Raw genomic sequence first — 20,849 nt, 5'->3', positions numbered from 1 at the left:
CTCTGAGGTGTGTTTCCTGTAGGCAGCAGAATGCAGGGTCCTCGTTGCGTATCCAGTTTGTTAATCTATGTCTTTTTATTGGGGAGTTGAGGCCATTGGTGTTGAGAGATATCAAGAAATAGTGATTATTGCTTCCTGTTATATTCATATTTGGATGTGAGGTTACGTTTGTGTGCTTTTCTTCTCTTTGTTTTGTTGCCAAGACGATTAGTTTCTTGCTTCTTCTAGGGTATAGCTTGCCTCCTTATGTTGGGCTCTACCCTTTATTATCCTTTGTAGTGCTGGATTTGTAGAAAGATATTGTGTAAATTTGGTTTTGTCATGGAATATCTTGGTTTCTCCATCTATGTTAATTGAGAGTTTTGCAGGATACAGTAACCTGGGCTGGCACTTTTGTTATCTTAGGGTCTGTATGACATCTGTCCAGGATCTTCTGCCTTCATAGTTTCTGGCAAAAAGTCTGGTGTGATTCTGATAGGTCTGCCATTATATGTTACTTGACCTTTTTCCCTTACTGCTTTTAATATTCTTTCTTTATTTTGTGCGTTTGGTGTTTTGACTATTATGTGACGGGAGGTGTTTCTTTTCTGGTCCAATCTATTTGGAGTTCTGTAGGCTTCTTGTATGCCTATGGGTATCTCTTTTTTTAGGTTAGGGACGTTTTCTTCTATGATTTTGTTGAAGATATTTACTGGTCCTTTGAGCTGGGAGTCTTCACTCTCTTCTATACCTATTATCCTTAGGTTTGATCTTCTCATTGAGTCCTGGATTTCCTGTATGTTTTGGACCAGTAGCTTTTTCTGCTTTACATTATCTTTGACAGTTGAGTCAATGATTTCTAGGGAATCTTCTGCTCCCGAGATTCTCTCTTCCATCTCTTGTATTCTGTTGGTGAAGCTTCTATCTACAGCTCCTTGTCTCTTCTTTTGATTTTCTATATCCAGGGTTGTTTCCATGTGTTCTTTCTTGATTGCTTCTATTTCCATTTTTAATTCCTTCAACTGTTTGATTGTGTTTTCCTGGAATTCTTTCAGGGATTTTTGTGTCTCCTCTCTATGGGTTTCTACTTGTTTATTTATGTTTTCCTGGAATTCTTTCAGGCATTTTCGCGATTCCTCTCTGTAGGCTTCTACTTGTTCTCTAAGGGAGTTCTTCACGTCTTTCTTGAAGTCTTCCAGAATCATGATCAAATATGATTTTGAAACTAGATCTTGCTTTTCTGGTGTGTTTGGATATTCCATGTTTTTTTTGGTGGGAGAATTGGGCTCCGATGATGCCATGTAGTCTTGGTTTCTGTTGCTTGGGTTCCTGCGCTTGCCTCTCGCCATCAGATTATCTCTAGTGTTGCTTTGTTCTGCTAATTCTGACAGTGGCTAGACTGTCCTATAAGCCTGTGCGTCAGGAGTGCTGTAGACCTGTTTTCCTGTTTTCTTTCAGCCAGTTATGGGGACAGAGTGTTCTGCTTTCGGGCGTGTAGTTTTTCCTCTCTACAGGTCTTCAGCTGTTCCTGTGGGCCTGTGTCTTGAGTTCACCAGGCAGGTTTCTTGCAGGGGAAATGTTGGTCCTACCTGAGGTTCCGAGGCTCAAGTGTGCTCGTGGGGTACTGCCTAAGTCCTCTCCGCGGCGGCAGCAACAGAGAAGATCTGGGCCGCTCTTTCCGGGATCCTCCGTGCACCAGGGTTCCAGATGGCGTTTGGTGTTTTCCTCTGGAGTCTGGATGTGCGCAGAGTGCAGTCTCTTCTGGTTTCCCAGGCATGTCTGCCTCTCTGTAGGTTTAGCTCTCCCTCCCACGGGATTTGGGTGCAGAGAACTGTTTATTCGGTCTGTTTCCTTCAGGTTCCGGCGGTGTCTCAGGCGCAGGGGTCCTGCAGCTCCTGGGCCCTCCCCTACGGGAACTCAGAGGCCTTATACAGTTTCCTCCTGGGCCAGGGATGTGGGCAGGGGTGGGCAGTGTTGGTGGTCTCCTCTGCTCTGCACCCTCAGGAGTGCCCACCTGACCAGGCGGTGAGGTCTCTCTCCCACTGGGTTTGGGAGCAGAGAGCTGCTGCGGGCCGGGCGTTTTCTGCTAATCTTAATAAAACAGTCTACAACACACGTTCATTATTGATCCTGTGTAGCACATTTTGACTAATATACATTCATATTTGTAGAGCTGTAGAAAAATTGACATTTCCAAAGGTATATGGAAGTAATCCTAATGGAGAACCATATGCTTCAGTCTTTCTTGCAATACACTGTCAATATGCCCCCACAGATAATGACCTCCAAAGTCATGTTGGGAAAAAGGTTTTGATAAATGCTGTTGTCCTAGACCATACATATGCTGTGTTTTTATTGTTGTGGATTAGGTGTAGAATGATCATTTATGTCAGTGGGTCTTTTTCTCTACTGTATGTCTGTGGCCTGTCCTGGGTGAATTTCCCTCATAGTCCAAAAAAAGGAATCACATTCCCTGTTGTAGATCATTGTTGGGAACCATGTGCTTCTTCTGAGAGAGCAGCAGAGGTTCTAACCTGTGAGTCATCACCACAGATCCTGCAGGTTCTAACCTGTGAGGCATCACCACAGATCCTGCAGGTGGCTTTTGTCTTTCCAGGGCATGTGCTCCCTTAGGTGGACATGGTACCTCAAATTAAACAGAGAGATCTCAGGAAATGTGTATTCTTACTGAGCTGTGCAGGCTCAATGTGTTAGGCACCCAGGCATCCATAGAGGGCTCAGGTGGCCCCACTGCTCATTGAGGATTCAGGATGTTCCTACAGCATCACTTAGTTTCCATATTAGAGCAGATCCTTCACCTAGTATCAATGATGACCATATCTACTATGCACATTTATAAAATACAGAATGGAAACTATCTTCCTGTAGGCCTGCTGCACATAATGAATTCTTTTGATAGATATTAAGCAATTTATCTTAATCTAAGCAGTTTAGGGAGGAACCTCAAGAGCAACCATAGTGAATGCAGCCTACAGCTGTGAGCACATGTTTCTTTTGGATAGCAAGCCTGTGCAAACCCAGAACCTAGGTGGGCCAGTTCAAGATGCCCTTTTTCCGTGGCAAATCTGGGTTCCTGTTGTAAATGTATTTTTTTCCAGGTGACTGATTTCCAATTTATGGAATTGAACTGACTTACTCAGAGTCTGAGTTACTCAGAAAGTTAAAATTCAGAAGGAATGATCCAGAATGTCCACAAACAGTTGCTGTGACACCAAGGCTTTTAAGAGCTCAGCATCTAGAGAAGCAATGTATTGTTTGTTTATTCTCAAGCATAGGTCCTCTAGTCATTCATTAGAAGCTGACCATGCCACACAAAGGGTCGTCTGTATCAAAACAGAAGCTTGTGGTACCTAGATATCCACCACACTTTCACATTGCCACTGTATTTGAGGTTCTCAGTTAATATAAAAGGACCTGGAAGAGCTTGTGTCTTGCTATACATATTCCTAATTTATTAGCCTTCAAGACAAGGTGTGCTTTGTCTTGCTAATGCTACCACTGGCATACAATACCTTGCATAATTTCTACTGACATCTGTGACAGGAGACAATAGTTCAAGTTATCCCTTACTTGAATAAACTGTTCTTAGAGTAAATTGTAGTCTAAGTGGCCTTCCATTCTCTCTGACATTGTAAACATTTCCAGTCTTCAGAAAAGTCTGTCACTGTCCAGTACAAATCTTAAGATGTCCACACTGTCAGCTAGGTGTCTTCATCCAGCTTGCCCTGTAATTTTGTGTAACATTAATTGTGTTCCAGCCTAAGGATTTAATTCAATGTTACAGTACTTGCCAAACATGCTGAAAACCCTGGTTTCCACCCTAGTCCTATGTGCTATGCAAAAAGAAAATAGGGAACCCCAATTGCATTTGAAGATTAGCCTCCAGCAAAAGAAGAGCCTTCATAGGACCTTTTAAGTAACTCTACGCCCCAGCTTCACCACAGCTTCCTCCATTGATTTAATAATTAGTGTATTTTCATTAATGCTCACCATACTTGTGGTGTGCAAAAAATATGCACCATGTCAGTAAAGTATGGGCGCGCGTGTGTGTGTGTGTGTGTCTGTGTGTGTGTGTGTGTGTGTATGTGGGTGTCTGTGATTGTTCATGTCTATGTTTGAGCCTGTTCTTCCATGAACTCACTATAAAATTTTATAAAATGAATTAGAAGTCTACAGTGAAAACTGTCGAGGTGCATGCAGACTTGGGTTACTACTCTCCCATGGTACCTTGCAGATAACACTGAAATTGTTTGCCTACATTAATACAGCCTAAGTCCAGGCTATGCATGATTCTCAGTGAGATTTGGACATCGGCTCCACTACAGAGAGCGACAAAACTTCATTTATTACATGCTCTTGTTACCAAGGTGAGGGAATACTTCACCCCACAGAGAGTCTGGTAGGTTGTGATGGCAGCAAATGAACTCGCTTTTCCCTGTCCTGCCTGACTTTGTCAGCAGAGTGGGCATTCCTGCAGGAAAAACTTTCACATGCTTCTTTAAAAGCACCTGTTCCTCACATCTAGATAAACTTGAAAATAGGCTTCTCCAAGTCAGTCTGAGTGCTCCTACTCCCAGCTCAGAGCTGTAACACCATAGGATCCTCCAGCCACACTGAAGGGTAGGTCCCATGGAGGAGTAGAACAAAGTGTCTCTTCTGAGAAGTGACTTAAAACAGAAGGTTGAGAAGTGATACTCAACCCCCAAGTGCTTCTTCCTGGAGAAAGCAACCAGATCTCATTGTTAAACAGTGTAGGCTCCCACATGACCCAAGTCTTTGCCTGGGGAAATTTTCTGGAGCTTAGTTGCCCAGTCAGAATGGGGTTGCATTCTTGATCCATGTTCACTCCTACAACAAAAGTTCCTCCCCTAGAAGCCCATGAGTTGACCCAGGTCCTTCTAGGACCAACAGACAAGAGAGAACAGAGTGCATCCAAGGGGAGAGAAGAGGGCAGAATTATTTTAACCTGGAGAAATCCCCCATCGGCCACCTAACAACTATAGGGTTTGTGCATATTGTGGATTTCGGAATCTTAAGGACAGACTTTTCTGTAACACCTGCTAGGTGAAGCTGAAGTCTACTGTGGGTGGGATTATCCCGGCAGGGAGGGGATCTGAGTCTCCAGGCCTGGCCAGCTTCTTCATTCTCCTGGAAGTAATTGTTGGTCAGCTCTAAATCTGAAGTGGGAGTTGGTTTTTCTTAACTCAAACAGGTGATATTTCAATTCTCATCCACTATGTGAGAGACACACAGTTACCCACGGGGGATTTGAACTTACTTCTATAAAAGTGACTGTGGGCTGAAAGAGGGAAACCATTCCTGCCTTTAGCATTCTGCCTTTATCGGAGACTACAGAGACTAGCTTCCTGGAAAACATGTCCAAGCAGACAGACGTAACGGAGGAAATTGAGGTAAGAAAAGTAATGGGGACCGTGATTTCACATTGTGCCTTTAGCCAGAAATCTCTGATGTCGATAATGCAAGCAGCCTTGAACCTGCTAAAACTTGTCACTACTTCACGGTGTCTCTGCACTTAGGACTGCCTCAGGTCCTCCTTATATGAAGGCCTTTCTTTTAAAAATAAATTGTATAAAGCAATGTTTATCAACCTGTGAGGCACAACCTCTCACACAGATCGCATATCAGATACCTTGATAACAGATACCTTGCATATTATGACTTATAAGAACAGCAATATTTATTATGAAGTAGCAATGAAACAATTTTATGGTTGGGGTCACCACAGCATGAAGAGCTGTATTAAAGAGTTGCAGCACTAGGAGTGTTGAGACCCACTGCCATAGAAGCTGACACATGGGAGCAGACTCCTCAGATGAGGAGAGGCACATGGCAAGGGATACTGTGTCCCACCCTAGCACCCAGAGGCACAATCTATCCCAGGAGTCTGTGTGCTCATCTTGTCTGCAGTTCTCCCAGGTTCAAGAAGAGCATTGATCATCTCAGGAGAGTCAGCTTGCACAGCCCACATCAGGCCCAATGCTTCCCTTCACAGAGAAGGATGTGGGTGTAAGTGACAGCCAGTGAGACTGAGGGACCTGATGATCATTTGCTCTGAACTGTGATTTCTTCACCTGTAAAAAGGAGGCGTTTCTGCTGAATTGGGTTGTTGTGGAGATGGACAGAGCATACACACTGATCAGGGCTTCCCTGGCTTGGTTAATTGGAAATTTTCTCTGGTGATGCATTTAAAAGTAGAATCTCCAGCCACGTGGGGTTAGATGCTGGGCACCTTAAAGATGGTATAATCGTACTGTGACTGTAATGCTACCTCGAATTTACACCCTATGCTCTTGTTTTAAATTTAAAAAGACGAATCAAGTATAAACTGCCAATGTGAAATAATCATGTTCAGAATTGAGCTAATTCCTTTGAAGTCATTTAGTTTTTCTTTTTCTGCATCTATACTGAAGACATCTAGAGTAGCACTATTGAGATCATAAAGCCTTCTATTAAAGTGCTACCCATCCATTCCTCTCTCCCTGAGGACCTCTCAGGTGACTAAAGGAATCCTGATTTCTTGTCAGATTGTTCCCAGCTGGTGTGATCTCTCTGTCCATGGACCTTGCCAAACGCTGCAGAGCCAATGTGCTGTTTCACAACACAAAATCCAGACATTAATTTTACCAATGAAGTTCCCGGACTCAGATGCTGATGTCAAGTAAAGCTCCCAAGTGTCCTTCCTAATTCACTGACGTCCAAGAAGAAGGGCATTCTTGGTCCCTCTGAACACTTTCCTAAATATCCTTCAACTCAAAGACTTTCCATTGCCTTAGCTACCTTCATTTGCTTTCAAGTCCTGCCTTGATCTGCTCTGGACCTAAGTGCACTTTTTACCTTTGCAAGAAAGGTGTGTGGTAGGTGAGCCATACAGTAATAAAGTCCATGTTTACAGGAAACTAATGGCTCTTGCATAAATGTCTGTGCCCTGGCGATGCCATAACACAAAATAGTTTTTCATTAAATAATACATTCTTGGTGATCACAGTGTGATCAGATATTTTGTAACCTAACTTTCAAATGTTCTCTCAATTATATAAATCAAGTTCCCTCATGTGTATTCCGGTCTTTCTCTGTTATGTCTGATTGCATCATCGTAGGAATCCCAGGGAACACAAATCATGGGCTTTTGAGACTGTTGTATATGGCCAACCAGGAAGGAATCCTATCCAGGAGACTACTGATACTTGACACATAAATTCACCTCCCTATTTTCATATAGTTTATGGTAAGAGGTCATCATTCCTGATTATGTCTCATTATCCAGCGGGATAATAAATGGAAGAATAGGGATCAAGGAGGTCACCACACAAAGAAAAGAATCCATCTCAGATGAAAAGGTATGGTGTATTGAATCCAAAATATCCATGAATTTCAGGACACATTTTAAGGCCAAACCTAAGGACAATAGATATAGAAGCGAATTGCAATGGCCAAAAAAATACAAAAAGCCTACAGAACGCCAAATTAATTTTACCAGAAAAATTCCTCCCTTCACATAAAAATTAAAACACTAAATTCACAGATCCAAGAAAGAACATTAAAGGGAGTAGTACAAATATCCATTACCAAATGAATTCAGACCTATTTGAATTACACCAGAGTTCTCAATAGAGACTCTAATAGCCAGAAAATCTTGGGCAGATGTAATGCAGACCCAAGCTCCTATACACTGTGTAATTCACAATCACCATAAATGAAGAAACCAAGATATTACATGACAAAACCAAATTTAAACAATATTTTTCTCTAAGAAAGCACAACATAGGATAATAGGAGGTAAACTACAAGACAACGAACTAAATTTTACCCAAGAAAATCCAAGAAATTAATCATCTCACAATAATTTCAAGAAAGAGAAGCACACAAACATAATTTCCTCTATAACCAGAAAAAGAAGAGAAAGCAGCAATCATTGGTCTTTAATATCTAACCAGACCCTCTGTGACCAAACCCACAGCTCCTAGGGATTTAACTGCCAGCCAACTTGTATACAAGTATGGGTATGGTCCTAGGTACTGTGTATGAGAGGATTGATTTACTTTGTATCAATGTGGTTGTAGGACCTTACTCTGCTAGGCCTGTTGCCCCACCAAATGGAGATCCTAGAGGTGTGAGGCAGGAATGAATATGTGTGAGTTGGGGAGCACTGTTATATAGGGAAAGCTGAGCAGAAATGTGATGATAGGCTTCATTAGGGGATTTTGGAGAGAGGAACAACATTGGAAATGTAAATAAATAAAATAAACAATTAAGAGATAGCCAAAAATCAAATAAAAAGTAAAGAGGTAAAGGAAAAATTAAACCAACCAAAAAAAAAAAAAAAAAAAAAAAAGAAAAGAAAACCCTGTAGGGGACTGACCTAATTCTGCTTGTATTTTAAAGCTAATTGGTAGAATGTAAGACTGGTTAAAACTCCCAAAAAAGTGACTCTGCTCCCAGTTAATTGTGATTATAAAGAAGCACAGCAGAGAGATTGTGGAGGTGAGTTTTTGAGGGCTTTGCTAGAGAGGATCACTAGGAGGGAAGAAGGAAGAAGAAGCTACCAAAGAAGAAAAGAAGAATGGATGTGATGGAGAGGAGGGAGGATGCAGGACAGCAGCCATTAGTTAAGACAGAGGAAAGCCTGGTCCTGAGGACTGTCCAAGTGGAACAAAGAGCAGCCAAGATGCTGCATAGTAAGTAGGAGTTCAGAGACATTGTTTGGAAATTAGACCTAATTCCATGCAGGACAGGCAGCTGCCCAGCTACTGTGCAGATTAAGGGATATTATAAATAAATTAAAAACTATGTATAACCAGTAAGCCAGCTCTGTAGAGGATCCTAATAGGAATACTTTATTTGCAGGGAAGGATAAAATACCAGAGGACACAGGAATAAAATTTACACCACTAGGACAGTCAATCAAAAGTAGCCTACAAAAGTCTTAAAAATTAACAAACTGACAATAGTTAACACAGAAGTTTAAATAATATTTACATATCAATAACCTCAATTCCCTAGTAAACAATCATATATTTCGCCTGAAACAGGACTGCCATCATGAGAGATATAGAGGGTATACTAGGGAAACAGAACAAAGAACCATGTCCCTTTAGCAATCCTATGCAGTTTCTCTATCTAGTTGACAGAATAGATTTCAAACTCATCCTGTCCAGAAGACATAAGGATATTCACTTCATACATTGCAATTACTAAAACATACTACAATTCTAAATATATACATATTAACAAAGGCTACCCAAATTTAAAAATATATGTTATCAGATAGCTACAGATAGTTATAATAGTGAAACTACAGATTAGTTATAATAGTGGTTGTGATTTGTTTATTACTTCTCCATTCTGACAACTTAAGAGATCATATGCAAATAAACAAAATAGGAGAAGCAGAATTAAGTGACATGATCAGGCAAATGGAACTAAAAAACTACAGTGAACTATACATATATTTTCTATCAGCCTGTGGACATTACTCCAAAATTGACCACAGATTAGGAAAAAAATAAGCCTCAGAAAATATAAGAAAGTTGAAGGAATGTTGTGCATTCTATCTGAGCCCAAAGGAATCAAACTGGTATCACACAATTAAAAGTACAGAAAATACACACACTCATGGAAAGTAAGTAACATATACAATACACTACTGAAGGATCAGGTGAGAAAAAAATAAGGAAATATTAAGATTCCTAGAAATGAGTGACATTGAAAACACAACCACCATCCACAGATCTATATGATACAATAAAAGTTTATGAATTATGTTACAATCACCAAAGTCAAAGGAGTGAACCCATATAATCTCTTCGTCTTCTGTCAGAGGTAGAGAATGTGGAGTGTGTGCTATTGGGATTATGCCTTGAATGGGCTTGCCACCTTCCCAATTTCCCTTTGCAATGATAACATATGTGATTTGGCATTACACATTGGATGTGTGTAATTGGCCATTTGATTTCATAGAGGGAATAATTAAGGGACTGCCTGCAGTTTTATGAAGCTCTTTGGACAAACTGTGTAGACTGTGAAAGACTATAGGGCTTTTGGAAAGCGAGCTAAGTGCATTTTTCATTACAATATGTTTAAGATCCTATGGACAATTGGGAGTAGAATGTGGTCTTTTGAATGATAGTGGCTCATATAAACTCACATGTATGAATGTTTGTTGCTGATTAGAGGAAATGTGCGGGAAGAAGTAGAAGATATGTTTTTTTTTTTTTTTGTAGGATTGTTATGGGATTGGGTTTTGAGGTTCCCAAATTCCATACCATTTATACTTAACTCTCACTTTCTCTGTGTCCAACTTGCAGATAAGATGTAAGATCTCAGCTAGTTCTCTAGAAACATGGTGGCCTACCTGCTGCCATGTACCACCACATACTGATCACAGACTCATGATCCTTGAAACAGTAAGCCCCAATAAACTCTTTCTTCGAAAAGTTCCCTTGCTCATGGTGTCTCTTCGAAGCCTAGAAAACAAAGATTGGAAGGAACACTTAAGTGAAAAATTTCTCAATAAAATCCTGGCAAATAAAATTCAGGCATATCAGGTAGCATGATCAAGTTGGCTTGCCTCCAGAGAGCAAGAATGTTTCAACAAATACAAATGAATAAACAATACACAACATGAAATCAAGAACAGGAAACACATGATCATTGCACTAGAGGCAGACAATTTCTTTGGCCAATTCTCACAGTGATACATGAAATAGACCTGGAGAATCTGGGATATGGAGAAGATATACCTTAACATTATAAAGACAATATGCACGGCCAACAGCATCCTAACTGGAGAAAATCTTAATGCATTTCCACTAAAATAAGGAATATGTCACAGATGTTCAATCTTTTCATCTAATCCAACTAGTATGTGAAGTCTTCTCCAAACAATATGAAAACAGAAATATGTAAAGGCATGTCCATATGAAGGAAAACAGTCAGAGTGTTCTCCTTTGCAGGTGATATGATCCATATGTAAAGAACACTACGGTTCCACTAGAAAATTCTTACAGCTCATGGACCCACTCACTGAAATCACATTAAAATCAATAAAATTCCTGTATACCAACAATAAATATCAACAAACATACCAAGAAAAAAAACACATTCAGAATAGCCTTAAAAATCTTGTAATAAATCTAAGAAAGTGAAGACATGTTACAATGAAAACATTAAGAAAAATAACACAAAACTGAACAAACCAGAAAATGAAAACACTTCTCTTTTTCATGCATCAGTAGGATTAATATTGTTATATCAAATCCTACCAGAATCATCTACATGCTTAAATCCATCCCGTCCTAATTCTGATGTAGGGCTTCAGGGAATGAAATAAAGATCTCAACCAATGAAAGCACAAATGAGCAGGGCAGTCAGATACTACTACATAGTATACAGTACATCACTGCAGAACGCATCACCTTTAATAATTTCAAGTTCATTTTGGGGAATAGTAAAAAAGAACCAAGCTTGTTAATATCATGAGAACAGACACAAAGTCTATAGGAATTATATAAAAGACCCAGATATTGGTGTATGTACTTAACAGCCTCTGGGTTTTGAAAAAGAGGCCAAACTAAGAAACAAAACAAAACAAAAAACCCACTACCACCACCACCACCTCCACACACAAAGTGCAATTTTCAACCCGTTGGGTCCAACTACTTCCTGGGGCAATCACATAGAGACATACTTTATACAGGATATTTACATCACCATTCAAAAGAGTAGTAACCTAACTTTATGACTTAGCAACGATATAATTTTTATAGTTGGGGGTTGGTTACCATAAGGTGAAAAACTGTATTCCTTGAGATGCTTTTGGTCATGGTATTTTTTTGCAGTAACAGAAATGTGACTGATATGTAAACTATGTAAACTGGTAACAGCACTAGTGGACTTGTTTTGTGAGGAATCTCTTTTTTTTTTTATTTTTTTTGGTGGACGGTGTAAGACTTTGGATAGGGAGAATTTTGAAATATTTAAGCAGATCATAACACTCCCTATTAGTTTGCCACATGGGTGACATAAGTATTGTGAGTAGTGTGCAAAATAGAGCCTCTCTGATGAGACTTGAAAGGATTGAGGAATTCTATTGGTGACTGGCTTAGAGGCAATTAGCAATATTTTGGCAAATAATCTATATCCTTTCGGCCTGTATACTAACAAGATACCTGAATCTAAATAAAAAAGTAACAGACCAATAGTTTTGAGCAAATTCAAAGGTAGATAATGTGTGACCTTCCTCAAAAGGTGTGAATGTGTGTTCATATTTTCAATTGTTAATGTAGCCAGGACTTCAGTTAATCCCTCCACATTCAGTACCTGGAAGCATTTGAAAGTGCAAGATCTCACAGGATTTGGAAAATATCCCAATTATCGTAAGGTCCCCAAACTTGTTGTCACCCCACAAAGATATGGATACAACTTTAATGAACATGACCCCCAAACTCTCAAAGGAAGGATGGGTGGCTGCTTATTTGTCAGCAGTGGGTCATAGATGTTCATTGTCATTCAGGGGGTTGGTTGCAATTTTTACTGGTCATGGTCAGTGAGGAAACAGTAAAGGAGATTAGAATCAGGGATATCTTTCTTACTTGCTCTTTCTCTCCTCAAACCTTTTTCTCTGCTATCTATGGTTTTGGAAGCAGTAGAAAGGGGCTAACATGACAAAAAGCATAGATTATTCAATCTTTGAAGCAACACCAAGTGCCAAATACTTTAGGATGACATGGAATTTGAATGATGATAGAATTTCATATTATACTTGAATAAGTGATTAAACTCTTGTTTAAGGTATAAGTATATGCATCTTATTCACAATAGGTATAAAATTCTAATTGTATAAAATTACTACTGTACACTGCCATGGATAATTAAGGAATGCAAATAGCACTATCCAACTATAAATACTCAGCGTTCTAGTGATGTTAGGTACTTGTTTAGTTAGGTACAGAAATAAGCTTTATTTAGCTTCTTGTATATGTATTCAAATTAAACAGTAAATCCTTTGAAAAAATTCCACATTTGTGCACTGAGATAGACTTTACATAAAAAGATGGTTCTCTAATTCTTTAGAGATCTGAAGAATCTGCCATTTCAGATGTCCTAGTAGTCAAAGCCTTTCCACAGTGGGAGAGACCTCAAGTCCGGGCAGTGTCCTCATGCTATTCTGAAGAAAATGATGGGCACTAAAGAACCCTAACTGGAGTGTCCTTCAAATGTGGCAAAGTGGTCATGGGGTGAAATACTACCCACTTACCTCCACTGCTGCCAGAAAGCTGTCCAGACTGTGGAGAAGGGGATCATGGGGAAGTCTATTGTCCCAGGCTTTGGAGAGAAAGTGAGGATAGTCCTTCAAATGACCTACTTCACAGTAGTGTTGTCAGAGCCCCTGACCCATTCAATTGACACTGGATGCCACAATGACACAAGAATATTTGCTGACTGTCTGTCACGGTAGCCAACAATTTCTGTCATTTCTTTAGAATTGGAAGCTATTTTCTCTGATTTTCCTGTTTCTTCAGGCAACCTTTCTCCTTCTCAGGTCTCAGATGGAGATGATTAGATAGTTTACTCTTAACCTTTTCTTGTCATGAGACTCAGAAGAGAAAACGAGTTCACCATCACACAGGAGTGTGACAACTAGGTACCTGACAGGACCAGGGGGGACATGGGAGGTCCAGAATGAGGGGCTCGACAGACAACCCACTGGAGCATCAAAATGCCCGCCACAACCGCTCTGGCACCATAAATCCTGAGCCCCTACGGGTTTGACAACAGAGTGTGCATGGCCTGACTGCAGCCCGGGACTTTTCAAAGCTTGTATCACGCCCGAGCACTTCTGCTTGAGCAGAAAGGCAGATGCCCAGAAGCTGCTGCTATAGTAGGAGGCAGTTATGGCAGTTGGAGGTGGTGGTGGAGGAAGAGGAGGGATGAGAGAAGAGGGAGGAGTTTCCCTGGAAGGACCAGAACAGACAACATTCTGACTACTCCAGAACCTCACCCAAACCCAGCCCACCCCACAAATCCCAAGTCCACTGCCAAACCTCTCCATGCTAAGCATTCATTTCTTCATCCCCACTGTGCTCATTTTAGTTTTTTAAACTCCTTTTTTGTTCTCTGTGAATTTCGCATCATGCAGCCCAACTCCGTTGATATCCAACATCACCTCATATCTGAAGTCCACCCTTGCATCCTTCTCCATATCAGAGAAAAAATAATCTATTTGTGGAAGATGAAAAAAGAAAAAAAATGGCACTATGTCCACAAAAGAGGTGTAAAATTATAAAGATGAAGCACATAAACCCTTAAATTATTTAAAATTAACAAAATTGTTTTTCATTTCAGGAGAGTTGTTATGGCTAATAAGTGCAAGCTATGATAAATAGAGAATACAAAAGCTTAAAAAGTGAGAGAAAATGATTCAGGTACAAAATTTTACACTAATATAATTTAGTTCATGAAGTACCTTCTCCAAGTTTGCCAAATACAAATGGACTAAATGTTGTGACAGTCATTCTTATCTGATGTATCCTATAAATTTTCTAATTTTATCTAGCCGATCAGTGTTAAAGATAAAGTTATTTTTTTGGTGTAAAAGGGGAAATGATGAGGTGAGCTCCCTTTGTACTAAGGTGTGTCAACTTTCAATTTTTAGTTCTTTACTGGCAGAGAGCTAAGTGCTGGCAGGATTACTGTCTTGTCATTTCTACGGTCCATCATCAAGTTTGCTATTTTATAGATGTTTGTCCTTCTCACCAGCTCAACACAAGCTGAGAGATCTCTTAGATGTTGTCTAACTGCCGATTGGACATAATAAAGATCTGAAGGCCAAGATATGCTGCAGAAAGTATGTGGGCAGAACTCCAGGCTTACAGAGGAACATAGGGTGAGGAAAGCTGAAGCTGGAGCTTCAGAATAGACATGGTAGGGAAGTGATATGGACCAAAACAGGGCATAGGGGTTAAGAGATAATCACCAGTTGGGTCTCAAAACTAGAAGAATGGGGTTAAATTTAGAGAAGATAGTGCATGCCCTGTGAAAGGCCTAAGACACAAACTGTCAGTCAGAATCTCATGGTAGAGCTTACAGAGGCCTGTGAGCAATGCTCCTTTGGTGACATTAGTAAAAAGAGGAGAACCCCCAAGCAGCATGAGGGTGCCTCCATTGCTAGCTCCTACATTTCACTTTCCTTTGGCAATTGGAATCCAAACTGTTCCGAACAACATAATGATTTCAACTCTTTCTCCTAAGGGATTTTGTGGCAACTGTCGAAGGCTAAGCTAACGACAAGGCTTCATGAGTGTTCCCATAACACACACCCATGTCGCAACCTAACCTACAGGCTATTTCTTGATGTGATTTCAAGCACGTGTACATAAGGAGACAGGAGAACCTTCTGACTGCTTATTCAAACTGGTATTATTTCTCAGGAATTTTTAATGGCTGATGTTGATGAGTAAGGATAATTTGACTTAAGATGAGATATTTTTGGGCAGGATTTAGAGGGAAAAATTCATTAAAATGCATAGGAATTACTCAGGTTTTTATAATCAAGCCTTGACGAAAATTTGGTCTTGCAAGCAGGAGTTGCTCAGTGGCTATGCCCTGGGAAGGTCTCCAGGAAAGGGCACCTCAGCTTATGAACTGTACAGGGAGATTATTAGGAGGGAGGCAATGTCTGTTCACCATGACATCAGCGGTCCCTTCTTGGACATTCTATTGGGTCCTAGAGAGTTCTTGGCATCCTCTGTGATGTCACCAGCGTTGTAGTAACCACCAGTGCCCTACTTTTTCTCAGTCCCTGCCTGGCACATACACAGGAAGACATGTTTTCCCGGCTTCGCAAGAATTTTGGGAGAGTGAACGCCGATTTTGGACAGACTGGAGTGAGGGAATCTCGCCTTTCATCAAAAATAAATGATGGACAACGAAAGCTGGCCTGGGGAATGCTGAGTAAGTTCTGTGAATTGTATGCTGAGCTTTCTGTCAGAGGGAGAATAGGCTTAGGCTGACCTGTCTAGCAATAGGCCAGAACAACTGGAGTATCTGCAAAGGAATTGAATTTCCATGAAGATCACAATTCCTAAAAGTCAAGGATTTCAGAACATTAGTTTGCCCATCCCCAAATGGGGGATATGGTAAGGCCAATGCCATTATTCTGTGAACTTCTGGCCTTCACTTTTAACGTGCATATGATACGTTACATTGATATAATAACACGATCAGGAGACACTGAGTGTCCAACTTTATTGAACTTAGACAGGGCATCAATCTACTTCACTCTCATTGCTTCTTTAAATAAAGTAGATCTCTGTCTTTAGTATCAGGGAGAGAATTATGCTTCTGGCCTTATGTTCTTAGAACTCCTCTGACTTTTTCAAATTGGCAGAGATGGGACATCCTTAGCATTATAAATTAGAATTTGTGTGTTACAAACATTTTTTTACAGTACTAAAACTATTTGTAGCAGGTAGACCAAGATTCAGCCTGTAACCAATTGGCACTTCTGTGGCATTTGGTGTTTCAGTTAGGGGAATTGATAAGTCCGTTGACCATGACATCACCCGCAATGCTTTTAAATTCCAAATGGTGTGGCCTAGAGTATCAGTGCAGGACATCTGAGTATCTCCAATCACTCAAATCTTTTGGAGGTTGAATTTATCATCTGACTTCTGAAAGTACAGCGGTGAGGGTCCTGAAAGAATGTTGTACCCTGTTAACTTGATAACAATCCCGTAGAAGCCATCTCTGTGGTACATGGAGCATGGGTCAGCAGGCATAGGGAACACCCGGCATCTGACATCTCTTGGTCTCTATAGAGTGCTGGGAGAGTTGACTTCCACTGAGGAGGTCTCTTAGGCAACAACAAACTCTTTGTGGTGACACTGTGTTCTACACATGTTCTCCTCCTGTTTGGGGCTTGCCATGGTCTATGCACACTCATCAGTTTCCCCAAAAATGTTCACTTGTGTTCTTCTACCTACAGACGATGGGAGACTGACATCATCCCCTGGCCCTGTGGTAATCAACAAGGAGACCAACACGGAGAACACAGAAGAGCAGAGACTGATTAGACAGCTGCAGTCAGCTACTGAGGAGAGAAATGAGCTAAGAGATCTCCTGACTTACGTGACAGAGAGATACAGGAACAACAGGTATGCATTGCTCCAAACTGCCTTGTGTCACTCATGGACCTGCAATGTCACCTCCATCGTATTCTATTAAGGTGTTGGGGTCTAGAAAGCTGTGCCTCCCAAAGAACTTGTCCTAAACCTCATTTCTGATATAGAGGAGATTCAGAACCTGACCCTTGGTCAGGAGTGAGATGGGAAATGGTCTCATCTGCTGCCTCCAGCTGAAAATCTGAACTTGTGGCCTTAGTGAGGATTCAGGGATAACGTTCCTGGAGCATGAGTTCCCAGTGTGCATTTGGAAAGCCCTTGACAGGTGGTAGCTTTGCAAGGTTCTAGGTGCTGTGAGTTTGGGTGTGTGCTAGGAAGGTGATTGAGTGCTGGAATCTTGTTGCAGTAGCCTGAGGTGACAGATCCCCAATTGTTCATCTCAATGTTTGACTAGATGGCCAGAGACACAGGGCTTTTCCTTCTTTTTTCTTTACCTCTGAGCCAATAATGTGGCATGCGTTTTTTCTGATTCTGATTGTGTTCTCCGTTTGCATATTTCGCTCCCTTTTTCATTCTCTTACTGTTTACTTTTCTTTTCCTGTGTGTGTGTCCCAGTTTCTGTGTCTCTGTGTGTACACACCTACATGCATATGCACAATTTTTATATTTTTATATTTCCACCCACACTTGGAATCTAGGGGTCTATGTTTTTTCCTGAGTATATTCATGTATAACAATTTCATGGTGATGTGAGTGCTCTGTTTTGGGAGCCCCTCTTCAACTGCACACTTCTTTGCCAATGTGGTCACATTTGTCTGTATATTTGTGCCATTTGGGCAGATTATACTTTTGTGGCGATTTATGTTCTCAACTCCATAATTGTGTGAATTGTGTGTCTCTACAATATTAATTATTCAGGATGTAGAATTCCTGTTGTCAAAACAGGAAAAATGAAATCACAGTTTTCTAGGTCTTGGATGTGGGAGAGCTGTGGCCTAGGCCCTTGTTAGCATAACTAGCTTGACTGCAGATCCAGCCCTTCTGAGTGAAGAAAGGGAACCTGGGAACCCTTTATCTCGATGCCAAGCTTATGGGGTCCTGGGCCCAGAATAACAAGTTTCTGAAGCTGAAGAAGCTTCCAATATGTAGAACTCAGAAATTGTCCTCCCAGGGCTGGGGTACTAGAAGACCCAGCCTGAGTTCATATATTCCTAAACGCAGATGTTCATTGGGTTTTACTCTCCTAGGGCCAGCCGCTACATCAGGTCAAATCCATTTTATGAAAAATTGAAGATAAAGGAGAGGGAGGTCATGTCATTACTGCACAACTTAGAGATGAGGAACATCGAGCATTGTGAGAAATTTCAGGAGCTCCAGAAGGAAATTAACTTCTATCGGTGAGCACTGGTCAGAGAGGCCATTAACTCTGCTTTGCCCACAGGTGCCATCCTTTGTTCTGACTGGAGGTCTAGCAGCTCTGGCTCCATGTCTTGTGCTCTTTAAACATCACTGTGTCCTGGGCCTTTTGGACTCAGTTTTTAGGTCCACAGGAGACTGTTACTCATACCCAGAGTGTCTAGGCATCTTCAGAAGGCTCTAGGTAGACCAGTACTTATTCAGCTCACCAAATGGCTAATAGGCTGAACTGGGCCTCTGCGGTCACACCAGGTTTAACAAAACTCAGTGTGTGGACCACATGGATAACATGACCTTCCCTTAATTCTACTGACCTCCTTTGAGGGTATTTGCCCACTATTTATTAATGTTGCCCCCATGCCTTTTGCTTCCATGGATAGATGTATATCCCCTGTTGTTGTGGAGAGAAATGAACGCTTTTTGGTACCTGGGTCACAGAAACAATTTAGTCTTCCCTGAATTGGCTGTTTGATGTTTGTGCAGCAGCCTTGTGTGTATCAAGATGTATTCTATGAAGTTTTCACTTGTATCTGGGTCCAGAGCGTGTTTGTGAGACTTGGGAGTAGGAATGGGAGGAAGAGGGTGCAGGATCTAACTATGCAGTGTGTGTTTCCAGGAACCTGCCCAGCCGGATCCATATGGACAAGATATGTATGCAGAAGAAGTTGTTCTCATTCAGAAAGGAGAGCAAAGCAGAACAGCTTGATTTTGCACCGCTGCTACAGAAATTTTTGTTTGATTTGAACAAGAAAGATAAAGACGAACAGGAGAAAACCAGCAACCTCCAGACCCAGCAACATCTGGTAGGGACAAGCAGCTGTGTCAGCCTAAAATTATCTGATTCCATTTGCCAATTTGATACATGTTTGCTTTCCCTACCACCTTAATAATGTACACTCCAACAATACAACCACCTCATGCTATGGAATGTTCATTCCTCTGTCTGTGCACGAGTATTCTGGGAAGACAACCACTTTTCAGGAACTGACTTATTAACAACTATGCTTTGGTGCTCTTTTTGAAGCTGCAGTCTGGAAATGGTGACAGATGAATAACCTATCATATTACTGCATGTCCCTGTGATAGAATGGATGCTATGTAGCGCTTTGAACAAGTTTTGTTCCTGTGATAAATGATATTCTGTGGTCATGTGACCTCCAAGTTGGAAAGCACCTTTCAGGGATAAGAACCGAGTGCATATGGCAAATTATTCTTTGTCATTGGCTTTCATCTTGGTGACAGGTTGACTTCTCCTTTCATCCTGCAACCCAATGAGGTCTCTTCCCATTGCCCTGTTCTTGGTTTGCCCTGGTTAAAGTCTGAGGCCCAGATGGGCAGCCAACATTACTGTCAGGGTTGTTGTAGACTTTGCCCTGCCCACAGACACACCAGCAATGTTATCAGTTAACACATCAATGGTGACCTAAAATAGAGCTGAGTGGGTAGAAGGCAGCAAGCTGATAGCTAGCATGCAAGTCCCCAACACATCAGTTTCTGAATAACTGCCTTCCTCTCCCTGGTCTCAGGAATTGCAAAAGAGCTGGAATGGGACACACAGCAGGAAGAGAGCCTCCTGAAGAATAGGTTGCTTTCTCAGGATTCCCCTGCGGACCGCCATCCTGAATAATACCAACATTTTTTTGGATGAATACTCTCCCTCATAGTTTAATTTATTTTTTGCTAAGAAACACTAAATTTATCTTTCACTAAGCCAGTCTGACTGATTGATATCTTATTCTCTTTCTGTTTAGGATAACACCACTTGAGAGACCACTTGGGAACTGCATTGCCATTTTGCCTGCTAGAGGAGAAACAGCAATATAACTGTGCTTCTAAATGTTCACTAAGAATATGCTGTTTAGAAATATTTTTGTTATGATCTTAAATGAAGTTTTTGTTTTGTTATTTTATAGTTATATGTTCTTGTTAATATTTTTCACATCTGAAAATACTTTTATATATTTATATTAATATTCATTTTAATCATTTTTGTTTTAAATTGTATTCCTTATGAATAAAACTTGATTTGTAACTCTTGACTCTTTAGACCATCTTGCTTATTCAAGTGTTCTGTTCCCTCTTGTGCTCTTAGAACTGACAGCTAATGATGGATTCTGCATGGTCGAGAGTTCCTGGGCTAAATAGTAAATTCAAAGCCACCAAAGCTTACCTAGAGTGATAGTGTGTTTTGTGTGGATAATGTGTTCTTTTCTTGGATGCACATTTTATGATGTGATCACTGCCATACTTTATCCATGCGGTCATGTTTTCTGCTAATCTTTTTTTTTTGAA

General features: G+C 40.8%; 1 protein-coding gene and 1 long non-coding RNA gene across 2 annotated transcripts in view; one reads left to right on the top strand and one right to left on the bottom strand.

Moving 5' to 3' along the window:
* Positions 1-11,048, bottom strand: part of LOC102550569 (uncharacterized) — a 109,028-nt gene extending 97,980 nt beyond the window's left edge. Inside the window, exon 1 of the long non-coding RNA XR_010054135.1 lies at positions 10,373-11,048. This is a non-coding gene — a long non-coding RNA (uncharacterized LOC102550569). The remainder of the gene's footprint in view (positions 1-10,372) is intronic.
* Positions 11,049-15,811: 4,763 nt separating this feature from the next.
* On the top strand, positions 15,812-20,323 carry LOC134480137 (disks large homolog 5-like). Its single transcript, XM_063266365.1, has 5 exons — positions 15,812-15,972; positions 17,006-17,174; positions 18,389-18,538; positions 19,174-19,360; positions 20,309-20,323. Exons 1-5 carry the CDS (start codon positions 15,846-15,848, stop codon positions 20,321-20,323), a joined length of 648 nt encoding a protein of 215 aa, XP_063122435.1. The 5' UTR covers positions 15,812-15,845.
* The last annotated feature ends 526 nt before the right edge of the window (positions 20,324-20,849 follow it).

Source organism: Rattus norvegicus, chromosome 8 (genome assembly GCF_036323735.1).
Source record: "Rattus norvegicus strain BN/NHsdMcwi chromosome 8, GRCr8, whole genome shotgun sequence".
Lineage (NCBI taxonomy): Eukaryota > Metazoa > Chordata > Mammalia > Rodentia > Muridae > Rattus > Rattus norvegicus.
Note: the sequence above shows the minus strand (reverse complement) of the source record. Positions and strands in the feature narration are given on the sequence as shown.

Excerpts from the sequence above, each read along its gene's own strand:
- LOC134480137 (XM_063266365.1), top strand. The coding sequence starts at position 15,846 with ATGTTTTCCCGGCTTCGCAAGAATTTTGGGAGAGTGAACGCCGATTTT. Across the intron at positions 15,973-17,005 it reads GCTGGCCTGGGGAATGCTGA|ACGATGGGAGACTGACATCA; the intron begins GTAAGTTCTGTG and ends TTCTACCTACAG. Across the intron at positions 18,539-19,173 it reads AAGGAAATTAACTTCTATCG|GAACCTGCCCAGCCGGATCC; the intron begins GTGAGCACTGGT and ends GTGTGTTTCCAG.